Source organism: Palaemon carinicauda, chromosome 31 (assembly GCF_036898095.1).
Source record: "Palaemon carinicauda isolate YSFRI2023 chromosome 31, ASM3689809v2, whole genome shotgun sequence".
Taxonomy (NCBI): Eukaryota; Metazoa; Arthropoda; class Malacostraca; order Decapoda; family Palaemonidae; genus Palaemon; species Palaemon carinicauda.
The window spans coordinates 78,829,380-78,842,867 of record NC_090755.1 but is presented as its reverse complement, the minus strand read 5'-3'; the positions used below and the strand labels follow the sequence as shown (position 1 = coordinate 78,842,867).

General features: G+C 42.8%; 1 protein-coding gene across 1 annotated transcript in view; it reads right to left on the bottom strand.

The window, feature by feature from the left end:
• The window catches only part of LOC137624804 (uncharacterized), a 34,235-nt gene that overhangs the window by 20,208 nt on the left and 539 nt on the right, over positions 1–13,488 (bottom strand). The window contains exons 2-3 of the mRNA XM_068355758.1: positions 4,578–4,727; positions 2,348–2,449 (exon numbers count right to left, since the gene is read on the bottom strand). Of these exons, the coding sequence (XP_068211859.1) occupies positions 2,348–2,449; positions 4,578–4,727 (252 nt within the window). The remainder of the gene's footprint in view (positions 1–2,347; positions 2,450–4,577; positions 4,728–13,488) is intronic.

Below are 13,488 nucleotides of genomic sequence, written 5' to 3'. Positions count from 1 at the left end.
TTTTGTCAGATACGACGTAGTTATTGGTATATTGGGTATTTAACTGCGGTTACCAATTTCTGTTTTTTTTTCAATATTTGTAAAAATTACTATGTAGTAAGGAATTGCCGTATATTATTGATTTTTTTTTCATGTTTATGTGTTAGAAAGTGTGCCTTGATGGTTGGGCTAACACGTGCATGTCTTTTTTTTTATCTGAGATGTCGTATATTAGAATGTCGGGCATTTTACCGCGAGTGTCCCTTTTTATTTTTTTTAAATTTTTTTGCCAAGTCATTTTTCCGTAAGATATTGCGAAATAGTGTCGTAAAACTTTTGCTTTTTTAATGTTGGAAAGTGTGTCTAGATGATCTGGCTACCCATGCGTGATTTTGTTTTTGTCAGATACGACGTAGTTATTGGTATATTGGGTATTTAACTGCGGTTGCCAATTTCTGTTTTTTTTTCAATATTTGTAAAAATTTACTACGTAGTAAGGAATTGCCGTATATTATTGATTTTTTTTTCATGTTTATGTGTTAGAAAGTGTGCCTTGATGGTTGGGCTAACACGTGCATGTCTTTTTTTTTTATCTGAGATGCCGTATATTAGAATGTTGGGCATTTTTCCGCGAGTGCCCCTTTTTATTTGTTTTGCATTTTTTTGCTTAGTCATGTTACCGTAAGGAATTGGCAAGTAGTGTCGCAAAACTTATATTTTTATAGTGTTGGAAAGTGTTTCTAGATGATCTGGCTACCCATGCCTATTTTTTTTTTAGCCAGATATGGCGTATATATAAGTATGTGTTCGATTTTCCTGTGATTGCCATTTTTTTCGTTTTTTCCCATTTCTTTCAAAATTACTACGTACTAAGGAACTATCACAGAGTAATATTTCATTTATATGTTTATTTGTCGGAAAATATGCCTTGATGGTTTGCCTAGCACGTGGCTGAAATTTTTTTTTTCTGAAATGCCGTATATTAGAATGGCCATTTTTCCACGAGTGCCCCTTTTTATTTGTTTTGCATTTTTTTGCTTAGTCATGTTACCGTAAGGAATTGGCAAGTAGTGTCGCAAAACTTATATTTTTATAGTGTTGGAAAGTGTTTCTAGATGATCTGGCTACCCATGCCTATCTTTTTTTTAGCCAGATATGGCGTATATATAGGTATGTGTTCGATTTTCCGGTGATTGCCATTTTTTCGTTTTTTCCCAATTCTTTCAAAATTACTACGTACTAAGGAACTATCACAGAGTAATGATTCCTCTAGATGTTTATTTGTCGGAAAATTTTGTTTACTTTTTTTTTGATTGAATATCATCAAATTTTTTTAGCTAAAATATTGTTTTACATTTTTTTTTTCGATTTTATTTCCCTTCAAAAAAAATTTTTTGGGTCAGAATTTTAATTTTATAGTCGTAAAATAATCGACAATTATCCAGCAACCCACCATACAATTTTTATGCATATCCAATAATAATTAGATTAGTAAATAACACCTTGAAATTGACATACCCTTCCTACATTTCAAGTGGCAGATTAGGGAGTCTGAGTCAGTGTGGTTGGCGGCCATTTTGTGGACATATCCGAAGCGTAAGCTGCCCTATCTATATATATTCTTGTTCCCTATAGAATTTGTGATATTTTGGTATATTTTTACCTGCATAAATATCATATTATATATTAAATATATGTATTTTTTTACGAAATTTCCAAGTACTCAAAAAATTACCTTTAGATATGGCCCCTGATATAAATGTAATTTACAAAATAATGAAGATTTTTTTACATATTTCTATTTTAGGATAACATATGTTTATTCCCTAAAAAAATTAGCCACTTCCTATTTCATTTGGGTACCCAAAAAAATTCATGAAATTTGGACAATTTTTTTTGGCCAAAAAAAGTTACCCTTTTTTTCTCATTTCAGATCTTCACCTCCATGGGTCTGACTTCATCCAAAATACATCAAGATGTGTCCTAAACATTCAAGAATCAATTCCTAAAAGGATTTGTGTATATATGTATAAACTTTTTTTTTATGAATTTTTATGTCAGGTCTTTTTTTTTCTACTTAATTTTTTAAAATATTTATAATAAATAGTTTTTCTGCAGATGAGTAGTATTTATCTTTACAGTTGTTTTAAGCATTCATTGAAGTTTTTTTTGGCAAAAGAAAAAAGGAGGTTACTGCAAAAACTGATTTTTCAAGAATTTTTTTTGGCGTCGGGGTCGTTCGCGTCCGAGTATACCCTTAAAGGGGTGTCCGAGGACCGTACCTATCCAGGGTTAACACTCAAATTCTGTACAAACATAACTACAGAATATAATCTACAGAAAAACCTTTGAAAATCAGTTCACTTACACTTAGAGTGGATTGTTTAGCGAGAACTGCATCTCCAACGACAATCAAAACACCAATAATAAGGCCAATACCAGCACCAACCCATGGTGTCTGTTGGTCAACCTGCAAAAGATGTTGGGTGTTATGTTAAAAGTAGTCATTTGCATCAAACACATTTTTTCGTCTAGATAATTCCTTTATAGAATAAGCTGGGAAAAATTCTCCCCACTCACTACATAAACAAATCTCTTCTATTATTTAGTTTAAATTCTATTTTCTAAGTACTGTACATAAATTTTAGATTATATTTCATTCCTATTTCCTTATATATTTACAAAATATACTAATAAATATTACGGTATATATATGAATAAAAATTTAATTCTATGGTGTATTGTGGTCCTCATCTCTTAAAAATCAAACACTCTGTATCTGTATCTGCCAGTTATAAATTGTAGCATTTTATGCATAGCAAACCAAAATTCTAGAAAATGTGTACCCCTTTATACTCTCGCCTCTTACCATAAAAAAAGGCTCTTTTTTTTCTGCAGCCTGAAGAGGTGGCGTCTTATATGCCTCTGTCACAGAATAAAGAGTTATGATGCCAGACACACAACTCAACTATGATTTTGACTGCATTTATAGGGGATTGGACTGGTTTACAAAGATTAGGCCAAAGGCCAGGTATTAGGACATGCGAGATGATTCATTTCTGTTTCTTATGGGGGAGAGAGCACCTCTTTATTCTGGAGACATCTGACCCCAAAAGAATTTCATAACAGAGGTGAGGCATGTGTTTTGTTATGTAGGTGGAGAGTAACAAGCCTAAAACAGATGACTCAGGCAAGGTTTGCTCTTCCTTTTTTCGTACAATTATATGGAAAACACAAGTTTATAGGATAACTTGATAGGAATAAACAGTAATTTTGACCAGTTATTTTGATATTCTTAAGTACAAGTACAGTTACTATGATTGGACATTGAAACTTGAATCTTTTTCACATTTTCACTTACTATAAAATGTATAATAACTGTTCAGCCTCATACTTCATATCACTATGCACAAGATATATGTGACTCCGCTGGCCAATCCATTTCCAGGTGAACCAAGCTCTCTTATTCTCCTGGTATATTACAAGATATAAAACATTCATAGCCTTTTAAAGGCATACAATTCATGTACCCTCTCTCTAACCATGGGCACTTAATAGTGAAAGTTCTTGTTGTTGGTACACATAAAAACTGACAATCAATTTCTCAGCCTCATCCAGCATACCACAACCCATACTCACCTGCAATATAAATTTGTCCCAAAGCAACTGGGTGTCTTTATTTTTGTTAGGACTTACTTATTGCTGCCTCATCAACAATTATAGTATCTTCAAGAACAAGTCTACAAAATCTCATGTAAAGAATATTTGTCAAGCTCTACTTTTGAAAAAGTGGAATAAAAACCCTTGTGCTTTGTAACTTTCTGTTTCATAGGCACCTTTTTACACTAATGGCATCTTTCCAAGTTCAATCTTGCATCTTGATCACCTTTATGGCATTCTCAATATTGTTTATGCTACATTTTATGGAAAACTCAATAACCATTAATTGCATGGCAACAGTATTACTAAAACATTTCAGCACTAACACTTTCTTGCGGATCCTTTAAGGTTTTAATTTCTTACCATATCAGGATTTTGTACAGAATAATGGATGCCATAAAAAGATTATGCTGTTATCCAATACGGCATCAAAGACATTAGATTATTCGTTATATATGAACAACCAATGAATAAAGCATATACAGAGAACATAAGATGAATATGCTGGTCCAACACAACTTTTGTTCATCAATTAGTTTGTCCTAACGACCTTTAGCTAAAAAACTATATGGGAATGCAAATAATATACTATACAGAATGTAAAAACAAAATGCGTGTGTGTATCCTTCACGGTAGTTGATATCAAAAGGAATAACTTATCCTTAACCACCTGCATTTTGAACGAACTAATTTCCTGTATTAATAAAATGCCATAAAAAAACTAGCTTTTTGAAGCATTACCAATGTTATTTTTAAATTCCCTTTAATACAGTATCCATGAAAATACTAAATACAAAATGACCAATTAAACTTTTTGTTATTATCTTATGTAACAAAAAGATCAAAATGAACATTATCTCATTTCAGCATGAAGAAATTTCAGGATTATGCCAATTTTTTTTTTTTTTTACATCTTCAGAATGCCAAAACGGCCTCACCTTCTGTTGACGAGTCATCTCTCTGTTTGTCCTGAGGACGCACTCCAATAGGGTTGGATCATCTTGGAGTTGTGAGGCACGGCGATAAGATTCCAGAGCTTCTGCAAAATGGTTAGTGGCATATTCTACTTCCCCCTTGCGAAACCAACCCTGAAGGGAAGAGAGTTTTACACAATATCATGTCTGCAATAGATCAACAAGTAAAAACTTGATCTTCAAACTTATTTTAAATATCACAAATTTTAAGTACTGTAATTGGTATTTTTCCTAACAGTACTTACCTTGAACTAATTTCTTAGGAGTATCTAGGATCTCCTCCCTATCCGACCAAGAATTTTGCGCAGTCCCCCCATCTCCGTTTTCCCTTGTCGGGTCCCTAAGTGGTGGAGGGATACGTGCCCTGAGGCGACCCGGGGTCGGGGCGTGGGTGCGCTACTGGGTCGTTGTCGTCAGTAAGCATATGAGTCTTTACGTCGAACACCTGTAAGGCACCCGGGGCAGGATGGGTGGGCAATAACCCGAAAGTAGTTCGAGGTAAGTACTGTTAGGAAAAATACAAATTACTTAAAATTTGTGATTTGTTCCAACACGAAGTACTTACCTCGAACTACTTTCTTAGGAGACTTACACTTTAGGAGGCGGGGGTGGACTTACAGGCCGTAAGACCCACCACTACCATCCAAGGGCACAGGACCTCAATAGGCAGTTAGGTCCAGACAACATAAAGAACAGGGGAGGAGAGTCAGGGGAAGCACGCAAAAGTCTACCTGTTTGTATAAACTCACCTTTATAAATAATCCGAGCATGGGCTTCCACAACATCCATCTCTCACATGGGAGGAGGGAAGGGAAGGGAAAGGGTAGCAAGGAAAGGGAAGCAAGGGGGGAACCTGTGTCGCTCGCAATTACTTCTTTCGGGCTACCCGGGGCCCAAGCTCTAAACTTGTTGAAGGGCGGAAATCACTAGTCCAATGGAGGAGGAGTCCAGTGACTTCCTCATGCAGTCTTTCAGGTAATGGGCCGTAAAGGCGGACTGCCTGGACCATGTGCCTGCTCGCATGATTTGGCCCACTGCCATGTTGCTTTCAAAGGCCAAAGAAGTGCTAAGACCTCTAATATCATAGGGTCGCGGGGTACCAGGGACTGCAGACCCCTCACTGGCGTAAGCTCTCTTGATGACTTGCCGAAGCCAGAAGGAGATCATGTTCTTCGACACAACCTTCTTTACCGGGCCTGAGGAGACAAACCGACTTTTGATGGCCGGCCGGAGTCTGGCTGTCCTGCTGAGGTATTTCCTGACCGTTCTCACTGGGCACAGGAGCAAGTCTTCTAGGTTGTCCTCGAACCTCGGGTCTGCAATGGCCGGGTTCTGCGTTTTGGCCACAAACTCAGGCAGAAACTTAAAGGACAGGTCCTTCCACCCTTTCGAGTGCGAGACCTCGAATGACAAGCCGTGGAGCTCACTCACGCGCTTGGCTGAGGCCAGAGCCCGCAAGAACACCGTCTTGAGGGTGAGGTCTTTATCTAGAATATCCTTGAGGGGCTTGAAGGGAGGCCTTGTCAAAACTTTGAGAACCTTGGCTACGTCCCACTGCAGGACCCGTGGCGCGGGGGGAACAAGACTGCTCAAAACTTCTGATGAGCATGGTAATCTGGCGAGAGGCCCGCAGGTTGATGCCTTTGAGCTGAAAGACCTGGCCCAGGGCCGCTAGAACCCCCTTGATGGCCGGAATGGAGACCCCAGGTCGTCCCTCAGGTGGACCAGGAAGTTTGCAATCTTGTGGACAGATGCATCCAGAGGCCTCAGGTTCTGCGTGGCACACCACTTCACAAACGTGGTCCACTTGGCCTGGTACACCACGATCGAGGACTTCCGCAGATACCCTGACATCCTCGAAGCCGTCTTTCCCGAGTATCCTTCTTTTCTCAACAGGCGCTCAATAACCTCCACGCGTGTAGCTGGAGGCACTGAGGGTTTTCGTGAAACCTTCGAAAGTGAGGCTGGTGCAGAAGGTCTTCCCTTACTGGTAGGGGCCACAGAGGAAGGGTGGCCAGGCCCTGTAGATCCGCGAACCACACTCTCTCCGGCCACCAGGGCGCTACCAAAGTCATCACTGTTGCCCTTGATTGCTTGGGCCTGTTGAGCACCTGCCTGAGAATCCTGAAGGGGGGAAAGGCATACATGTCGAGTCCGTCCCATGGGTGCTGGAAGGCATCCTCGAACGCTGATGCCGGGTCTGTCACAGGAGATCAGAACACAGGGAGCTTCGTGTTGAGCCTTGTGGCGAACAGGTCTATCACCAGTGAGCCCCACAACTGTAGGACCTTCTGGGCCACCTGTGGGTGTAGGGACCACTCTTACCCCACTATTTGCCCTGCTCTGCTGAGGCCGTCGGCTAGGACGTTTCTCTTCCCGGAATGAACCGGGCTGTGAGAATGATGTGATTCCTCTCGGCCCATTCCATGACTCGAGCCGTGAGATCGCACAGCTCCCTTGATCTCAATCCTCCTTGCTTCTTTATGTAAGCCACCACGGTGGCGTTGTCGCACATGAGGGCTATTGCGTTTCCCCGCAGCCGATGGGCAAATATTGAGAGGGCCTTTTGAACCGCCAGTAGCTCGAGCTGGTTTATGTGGGGAAGCTTCTCCTCCGGGGACCACTTTCCCTCTGCTGTCTCTTCAAGCAGATGGGCTCCCTACCCCTCCTTTGACGCGTCCCTGAAGAGCAACATCTCCGGAGGAGTGGCAGCGAACGGCACGCCCCGTAGGTTGTTTGCCCTGTCGGACCACCAGAGGAGCATGTTTCTGGTGGCTGGGGTCATCATGACTAAGGACTGAGGTGGGTCTCCCGGTGGCCAGAGGTCCTTCAGATTCCACTGGACTGGCCTCAGCTTGAGCCTCCCCTGAGGAACTAGCTTCTCCAACGCGACCGGGTGGCCCACAAGTCGCTGCCAATCCTAGGCCCTCACTGGCGCATTTACTAGGAATGGTCGAATTATGTGGTCTAGATTGTCCAGTCTCTCTTGAGAGGGGAATGCCCTTGCTACCTGGGAGTCCAGGACCATCCCAAGGTATGTCATCCTGGTGGTGGGGATCAACTGGGACTTCTCCAGATTGATGGTAACCCCCAGTTCCCTGCAGAACTGTAACAGCTTTGCCCTCTGCTCCCTTAAGGCTGCCTCTGAGGCTGAAAGAAGCAACCAGTTGTCGAGGTACCTGATCAGCCTGATACCCTGCTTGTGTGCCCAGGCTGATACTACGGTGAATACCCTCGTGAAAACCTGAGGTGCCGTCGACAGGCCGAAGCAGAGGGTCCTGAACTGCAGAGACTGGGCTCCCCACTTCACCCTGAGGAACTTCCTGCTGGAGGGGGTGTACGGGGATCTGAAAGTAGGCGTCCTTGAGGTCCAGGGATATCATGAAGTCCCCTTCCCTCAAGGCTGCCAGTACCGACTTCGGCGTGTCCATCTTGAAGGACGTCTTTCTGATGAACTTGTTCAGGGCCGAGAGGTCGATGACTGGTCTCCAAACCCCCCTTAGCTTTCTCCACCAGGAAGAGCCTGCTGTAAAACCCCGGGGACGATTCCCGAACGGGTTGCAGCACTCCTTTGTTCAATATGGCCAACACTTCCTCCTGCAAGGCTGCTGTCTTCATGTGATCCTTGGGGGCCAGCCACTTCGCCCGATGCCCGGGAATTAGAGGAGGTTCCGTCAGGAAGGGAATCTTGTATCCCTCCCTGAGGACTGACACGGACCATGGGTCCGCACCGTTGTCCAGCCATACTTGCCAATAGTATTTGAGGCATCTCCCCACCTGTGGCGTGGGAAGGTGTAGGGGGCCTCGCTTCCTATCTCCTTCTGGGGAGACGGCTTGAGCGGCCTCGTCTCGAGCCCAAGTACTTTTGCCTAAAGGAGGCCTGGCCTGGGGCACCACCTCTGTGGGAGGGCCGCGAGGACTGATGCCAAGAAGGAGAGGAGGCCTCCTGTCTAGCTGGTGGCGTAGACGACAAGGCCCCGTCCACAGACGGTCTCCTATGTGGAGGGCGTCTTGTTGCTGGCTGCTTAGGCTCAGCCGAGTCTTTCAGTTTCCCCACTCTCTCCATGGTCTCTGCTACCATCTGTAGGGGGGAACAGGGTCTCACCCCACACCGGAGCATTCCGAAGGAACTTGGCCTCTCGTTCGGGGAGTCTACGAGGGAGCCTGTTTAGAACTGTCTGTCCTTCTCAAGATCCAGTTTGCTGTTTGCGTCAAGGACTGGAATGTCAAGACTTTCATCGCCTTGCCCCCAGAGCATATGAGCTCATACAATAGGGCTTGATTCTCAGGCACCGAGAGATCATGGGAGAGGTGAAAACCTGCTAAAGTGCATGCCCACAGGTCCAACCAGGAGGCCACATTGATGATGTCTTGAGACGTGTCTTCCATCATAGTGGCCTCCGCCTGTGAGAAGACCACGGGAGCAGTAAGGATCCTGTCATCCGTGCTGCCCTGGCTCAGAGCCGCAACGGCTTCTTCCATTGCTCGAGGCCCTGCAGGCAGCCCGTCCGGCACATAAAATTTCTTCTGGGTCCTAAGCCCGGGCAGGAGCTTGAAGGACCCTTGGGCCCTGAGGGAGTTCTTGTGTCCCGAGACAAAACAGTTGACGTGGTCCATGCCCAGGGACACGTCTGTTGCCACTGGTAGGGTCAAGGATGGTTTCAGCTGTATAGGGTTGTCCACCATCCTACCCAAACCCGAAAGCCAGGCCTGCTCCGAGAATGGTTTGGGCTCATCCAGTCTGTGGTGATGCCATATAAGGGCTAAAACTTTTCTGTACAGTGAACCCTCGCTACTTCGCGGTTCGACCATCGCGGATTCACCACTTCTCGGGTTTTTTCCATAACCCATATATATATATATACTGTATACATATCGCGGATTTTCCGGAAATTTCGAAAATACCGCGAAATCTGAAGACCCCCAAATACGATATTTTGTTACCTGTAATTCCATTAATACTGTAATTAGTAATATCTGCTCTTACTGATTGTTCATTGCATTACATATGATATATAATTCAGCACAGAAAGAAATAAAACACGAAAAGAGAATGTGATCATACGATAATACAGTACTGTATACAGTACATAGTAAAATTAAATCGAACATGAAACGCAAATCAGATGCAGTCATACCATATTAGAATGGTGTAAGGCTGCTGATGGCTACTATACTACAAATGTAATGGATGTGCATCTTTTCCATGATTCTTTTGTATGTATACGTACGTAGTACTGCATCCAATAATATTCTTTGTTGCAAAAATCACATTTCGAATAAGCGTATGAGAGAGAGAGATAGATAGAGAGAGAGAGAGAGAGAGAGAGAGAGAGAGACACATCCTACAAAAGAATAAAATAGCATACGTAAAGCTATTACATGTATTATTATTGTTATTATCATTATTGTTGTTGTTGTTGTTGTTAATAAAATTATTATTGTTATCATTATTATTATTACTGTATTATTATCATACGATAATTCAGTACTGTATACAGTACGTAGTAAAATTAAATCGAACATGAAACGCAAATCAGATGCAGTCATACAATATTAGAATGGTGTAAGGCTGCTGATGGCTACTACTGTACGTACTACAAATGTAATGGATGTGCTTCTTTTCCATGAATCTTTTGTATGTATACGTACGTAGTACTGCATCCAATAATATTCTTTGTTGCAAAAATCACATTTCGAATAAGCGTACGAGAGAGAGAGAGAGAGAGAGAGATAGAGAGAGAGAGAGAGAGAGAGAGAGAGAGAGAGAGAGAGAGAGACACACATCCTACAAAAGAATAAAATACTGTTGCATACGTAAAGCTATTATTATTATTGTTATTATTATTATTGTTGTTGTTGTTAATAAAATTATGATTGTTATTATTATTATCATTATTATTATTATTATTACAGTACTGTACTGTATTATTATCATTATTTATTATTATTATTATTAATACTGTACGTACGGTATGCGCGGGGTATCTTGTATGAGTTGGTAACCTACGCATCATATACTGTAAGACGGGTTGTGATTGGTTCAAGCGCTGATAGATGACGAATCAGAACTCAAGTTTTGTTATCTAGCCTGTGATTGGTGTTTTGCCCTCATCTCCAGCTTCCAGCATCTAGGTTCTCGCGGGCCCGGGTCGTCCACTCTCTGTTCCCGCGTATCGCTGAGTAGACGTTCTTAAGTTTGTGAAGTTTAATCTGTGCTGTGTGCGACCTTTTTAAGTTGAACTTTTTGTCAAATCCTACTGTACAATGCCTCCCAAGCATTCTGCTTCTACTAAGGCTGGTAGTGAGCCTAAACGCCACCGAAGGATGATGACGATTGCTGAGAAGGTTACGCTTCTCGATATGTTAAAAGATGGTAGAAGTTACGCGTCCGCTGCGCGCCATTTTGGGATCAACGAATCTACTGTTCGCTATATCAAGAAGGACGAGGCGAACATTAGAAAGACGGCTGCAATCACCTTTAGCAGATCAGCGAAGCGAGTCGTTACAACGCGTAATAAAACGATCGTACGCATGGAAGGTGCTTTAGCTGTGTGGATTGCCGACTGCCGGAAGAAGAACATAGCCTTGGATACGAACACCATCCGAACAAAGGCTTTGAGCTTGTATGAGAATTTTGCTGCAAAGGAACCTCAAGACGACGACGGCAACCATGCTGAAGAAGATGATGATGCAGATGATCCTCAACCAGGGACATCCACTTATTCCCAGCCTCAGAAACAACGTTTTTCCGCCAGCAAAGGATGGTTCGCGAAGTTCCAGAAACGCTTCGCCCCTAAAAGCGTTTCCCTGCATGGCGAGGCTGCTTCGGCTGACACTGCCGCTGCTGAAACTTACGCGAACCAGACATTCAAGAATATTAACGCCGAAGGTGGATACAAGCCGGAACAAGTCTTTAACATGGATGAGACCGGCTTGTTTTGAAAGAGAATGCCGTCGCGAACTTTCCTGTTCAAAGAGGAAGCCAAAGCCTCTGGCTTTAAAGCATTCAAGGATCGCGTTACCCTCGTGATGTGTGGCAATGCTGCTGGATTTTTGCTAAAGCCGGGGCTTATTTATAAGTCGAAAAATCCTCGCGCTTTGAAAAATAAAAATAAGAATCTCCTTCCCGTGTACTGGATGCATAATCAAAAAGCATGGATTACGAAGATGCTGACCTCTCAACTGGTTCCATCAGTGTTTTATCCCGCAAGTCAGCAAATATCTCTTAGAGAAGGGGCTTGCCATTCAAGATCCTTTCCCTTATGGATAACGCTGGTGGACACGCAACTGACCTGTCGCATGAGGGCATTCAGGTTGAGTTCCTGCCACCCAACACCACGTCATTAATTCAACCGATGGACCAGGGGTTATCAGGGCGTTCAAGGCCCTCTACACAAAGAATACCTTGGCGGACCTCGTTGCGTGTGTGGATGCTGCCCAAGATAATGAGGATGAAGATTTTAACTTGAAGGCGTACTGGCGGCAGTACACCATAGCCACGTGCCTGCAGAATATTCAGAAGGCACTGCAAGAAATGAAACCTGCAAACGTGAATGCGAGCTGGAAGAAGTTGTGGGCCCGAGATTGTTTACGACGACGAGGGATTTACACCTGCTGAAATCCAACACTCTGCAATACGCAAATCTGTGCAGTTGGCTGCCATAATTGGAGGTGACGGGTTTGGCGACATGACGACTGAAGACGTCGACGAGTTGTTGGACTGCCATTCCCAGCCCCTAACTGACGCAGACCTCGAAGACCTGACGGAAATCGGCAAGCGAAGAAGAGAGTGAAACCCAGGAAGAGACCCAAGAAAATGGCGAAGAAACGGGCTTAACATTAGAACGGCTTGCCAAGGCCTGCAACCATGCGAAGGAGTTGAAAGAAATGTTGCAAGAGTGGGACGAGGATATGGTTCGGTCGATGCAATTCTGCAACAAGGTTGATGACATAATGACTCCCTACAAGATGCTCTTAGATCGAAAAAAGAAGCAGCGGCAACAACTTCCGATCACAATGTTCTTCCAGCCTCGCAAAAAAGAGCCAGTTCCTCCTGCTAGTACACCTTCGGAAGAAATTGAAGAAGTTTCCCAGGAAGAAGTTGAAGAGGTGTCCCAGGAAAAGACACCTCTGTCTGAAGAGACGTAAAATACTACCTGGCTGCACAGTAGAACACATCATCAGCTTCATCATCATCATTTCTACTGTGCAGCAAATTCATCGCCATCATCATTCAAGTTTTTCTTGAACTTCTTTCGTGGTGAGTACAGTAACAATCTTTATTTTCTACTTTAAATATTCTCACATTCTAATACTGTATTTGTGCCTCTTTTATATTTTAGTACTGTACTGTATGCATTAAGTTAAAGGGAAGGTTTTAAAAGTCTACATGTTGTAACCTATCATATTTTTTTTGTTTAAAATTTACATTTACGGTCCGTAAAAACAAATCTCTCTCTCTCTCTCTCTCCTCCTTCTCTCTCCTCTCTCTCCTCTCTCTCTCTCCTCCATCTCTCTCTCTCTCTCCTCTCTCATCCTCTCTCTCTCCTCTCTCTCTCTCGTAAATTGTTTTCCCTGCTTTGCTACGTACAATATGTACTGTACAGTACTGTATGATTTTTATATAGATACGGTAAATTATATTTGTAAGGTAACATATTTTGTAAATGCTTTTACTGTAAATACTGTACTGTATCATTATTTATCACTATCATCATGCGCGTTAAATGCCTTGTTTGTTCTGAGCGTGGTTGTTTACTGAGCGTACAGTACTTTATGACGCCGTCGTTTCAGGCGGCGTCATAAAGAAAAACATTTCATTTGGAAGTCCTAAGAAAAATAAAGTAAAACATTGGTAATAAAAAATCAACAT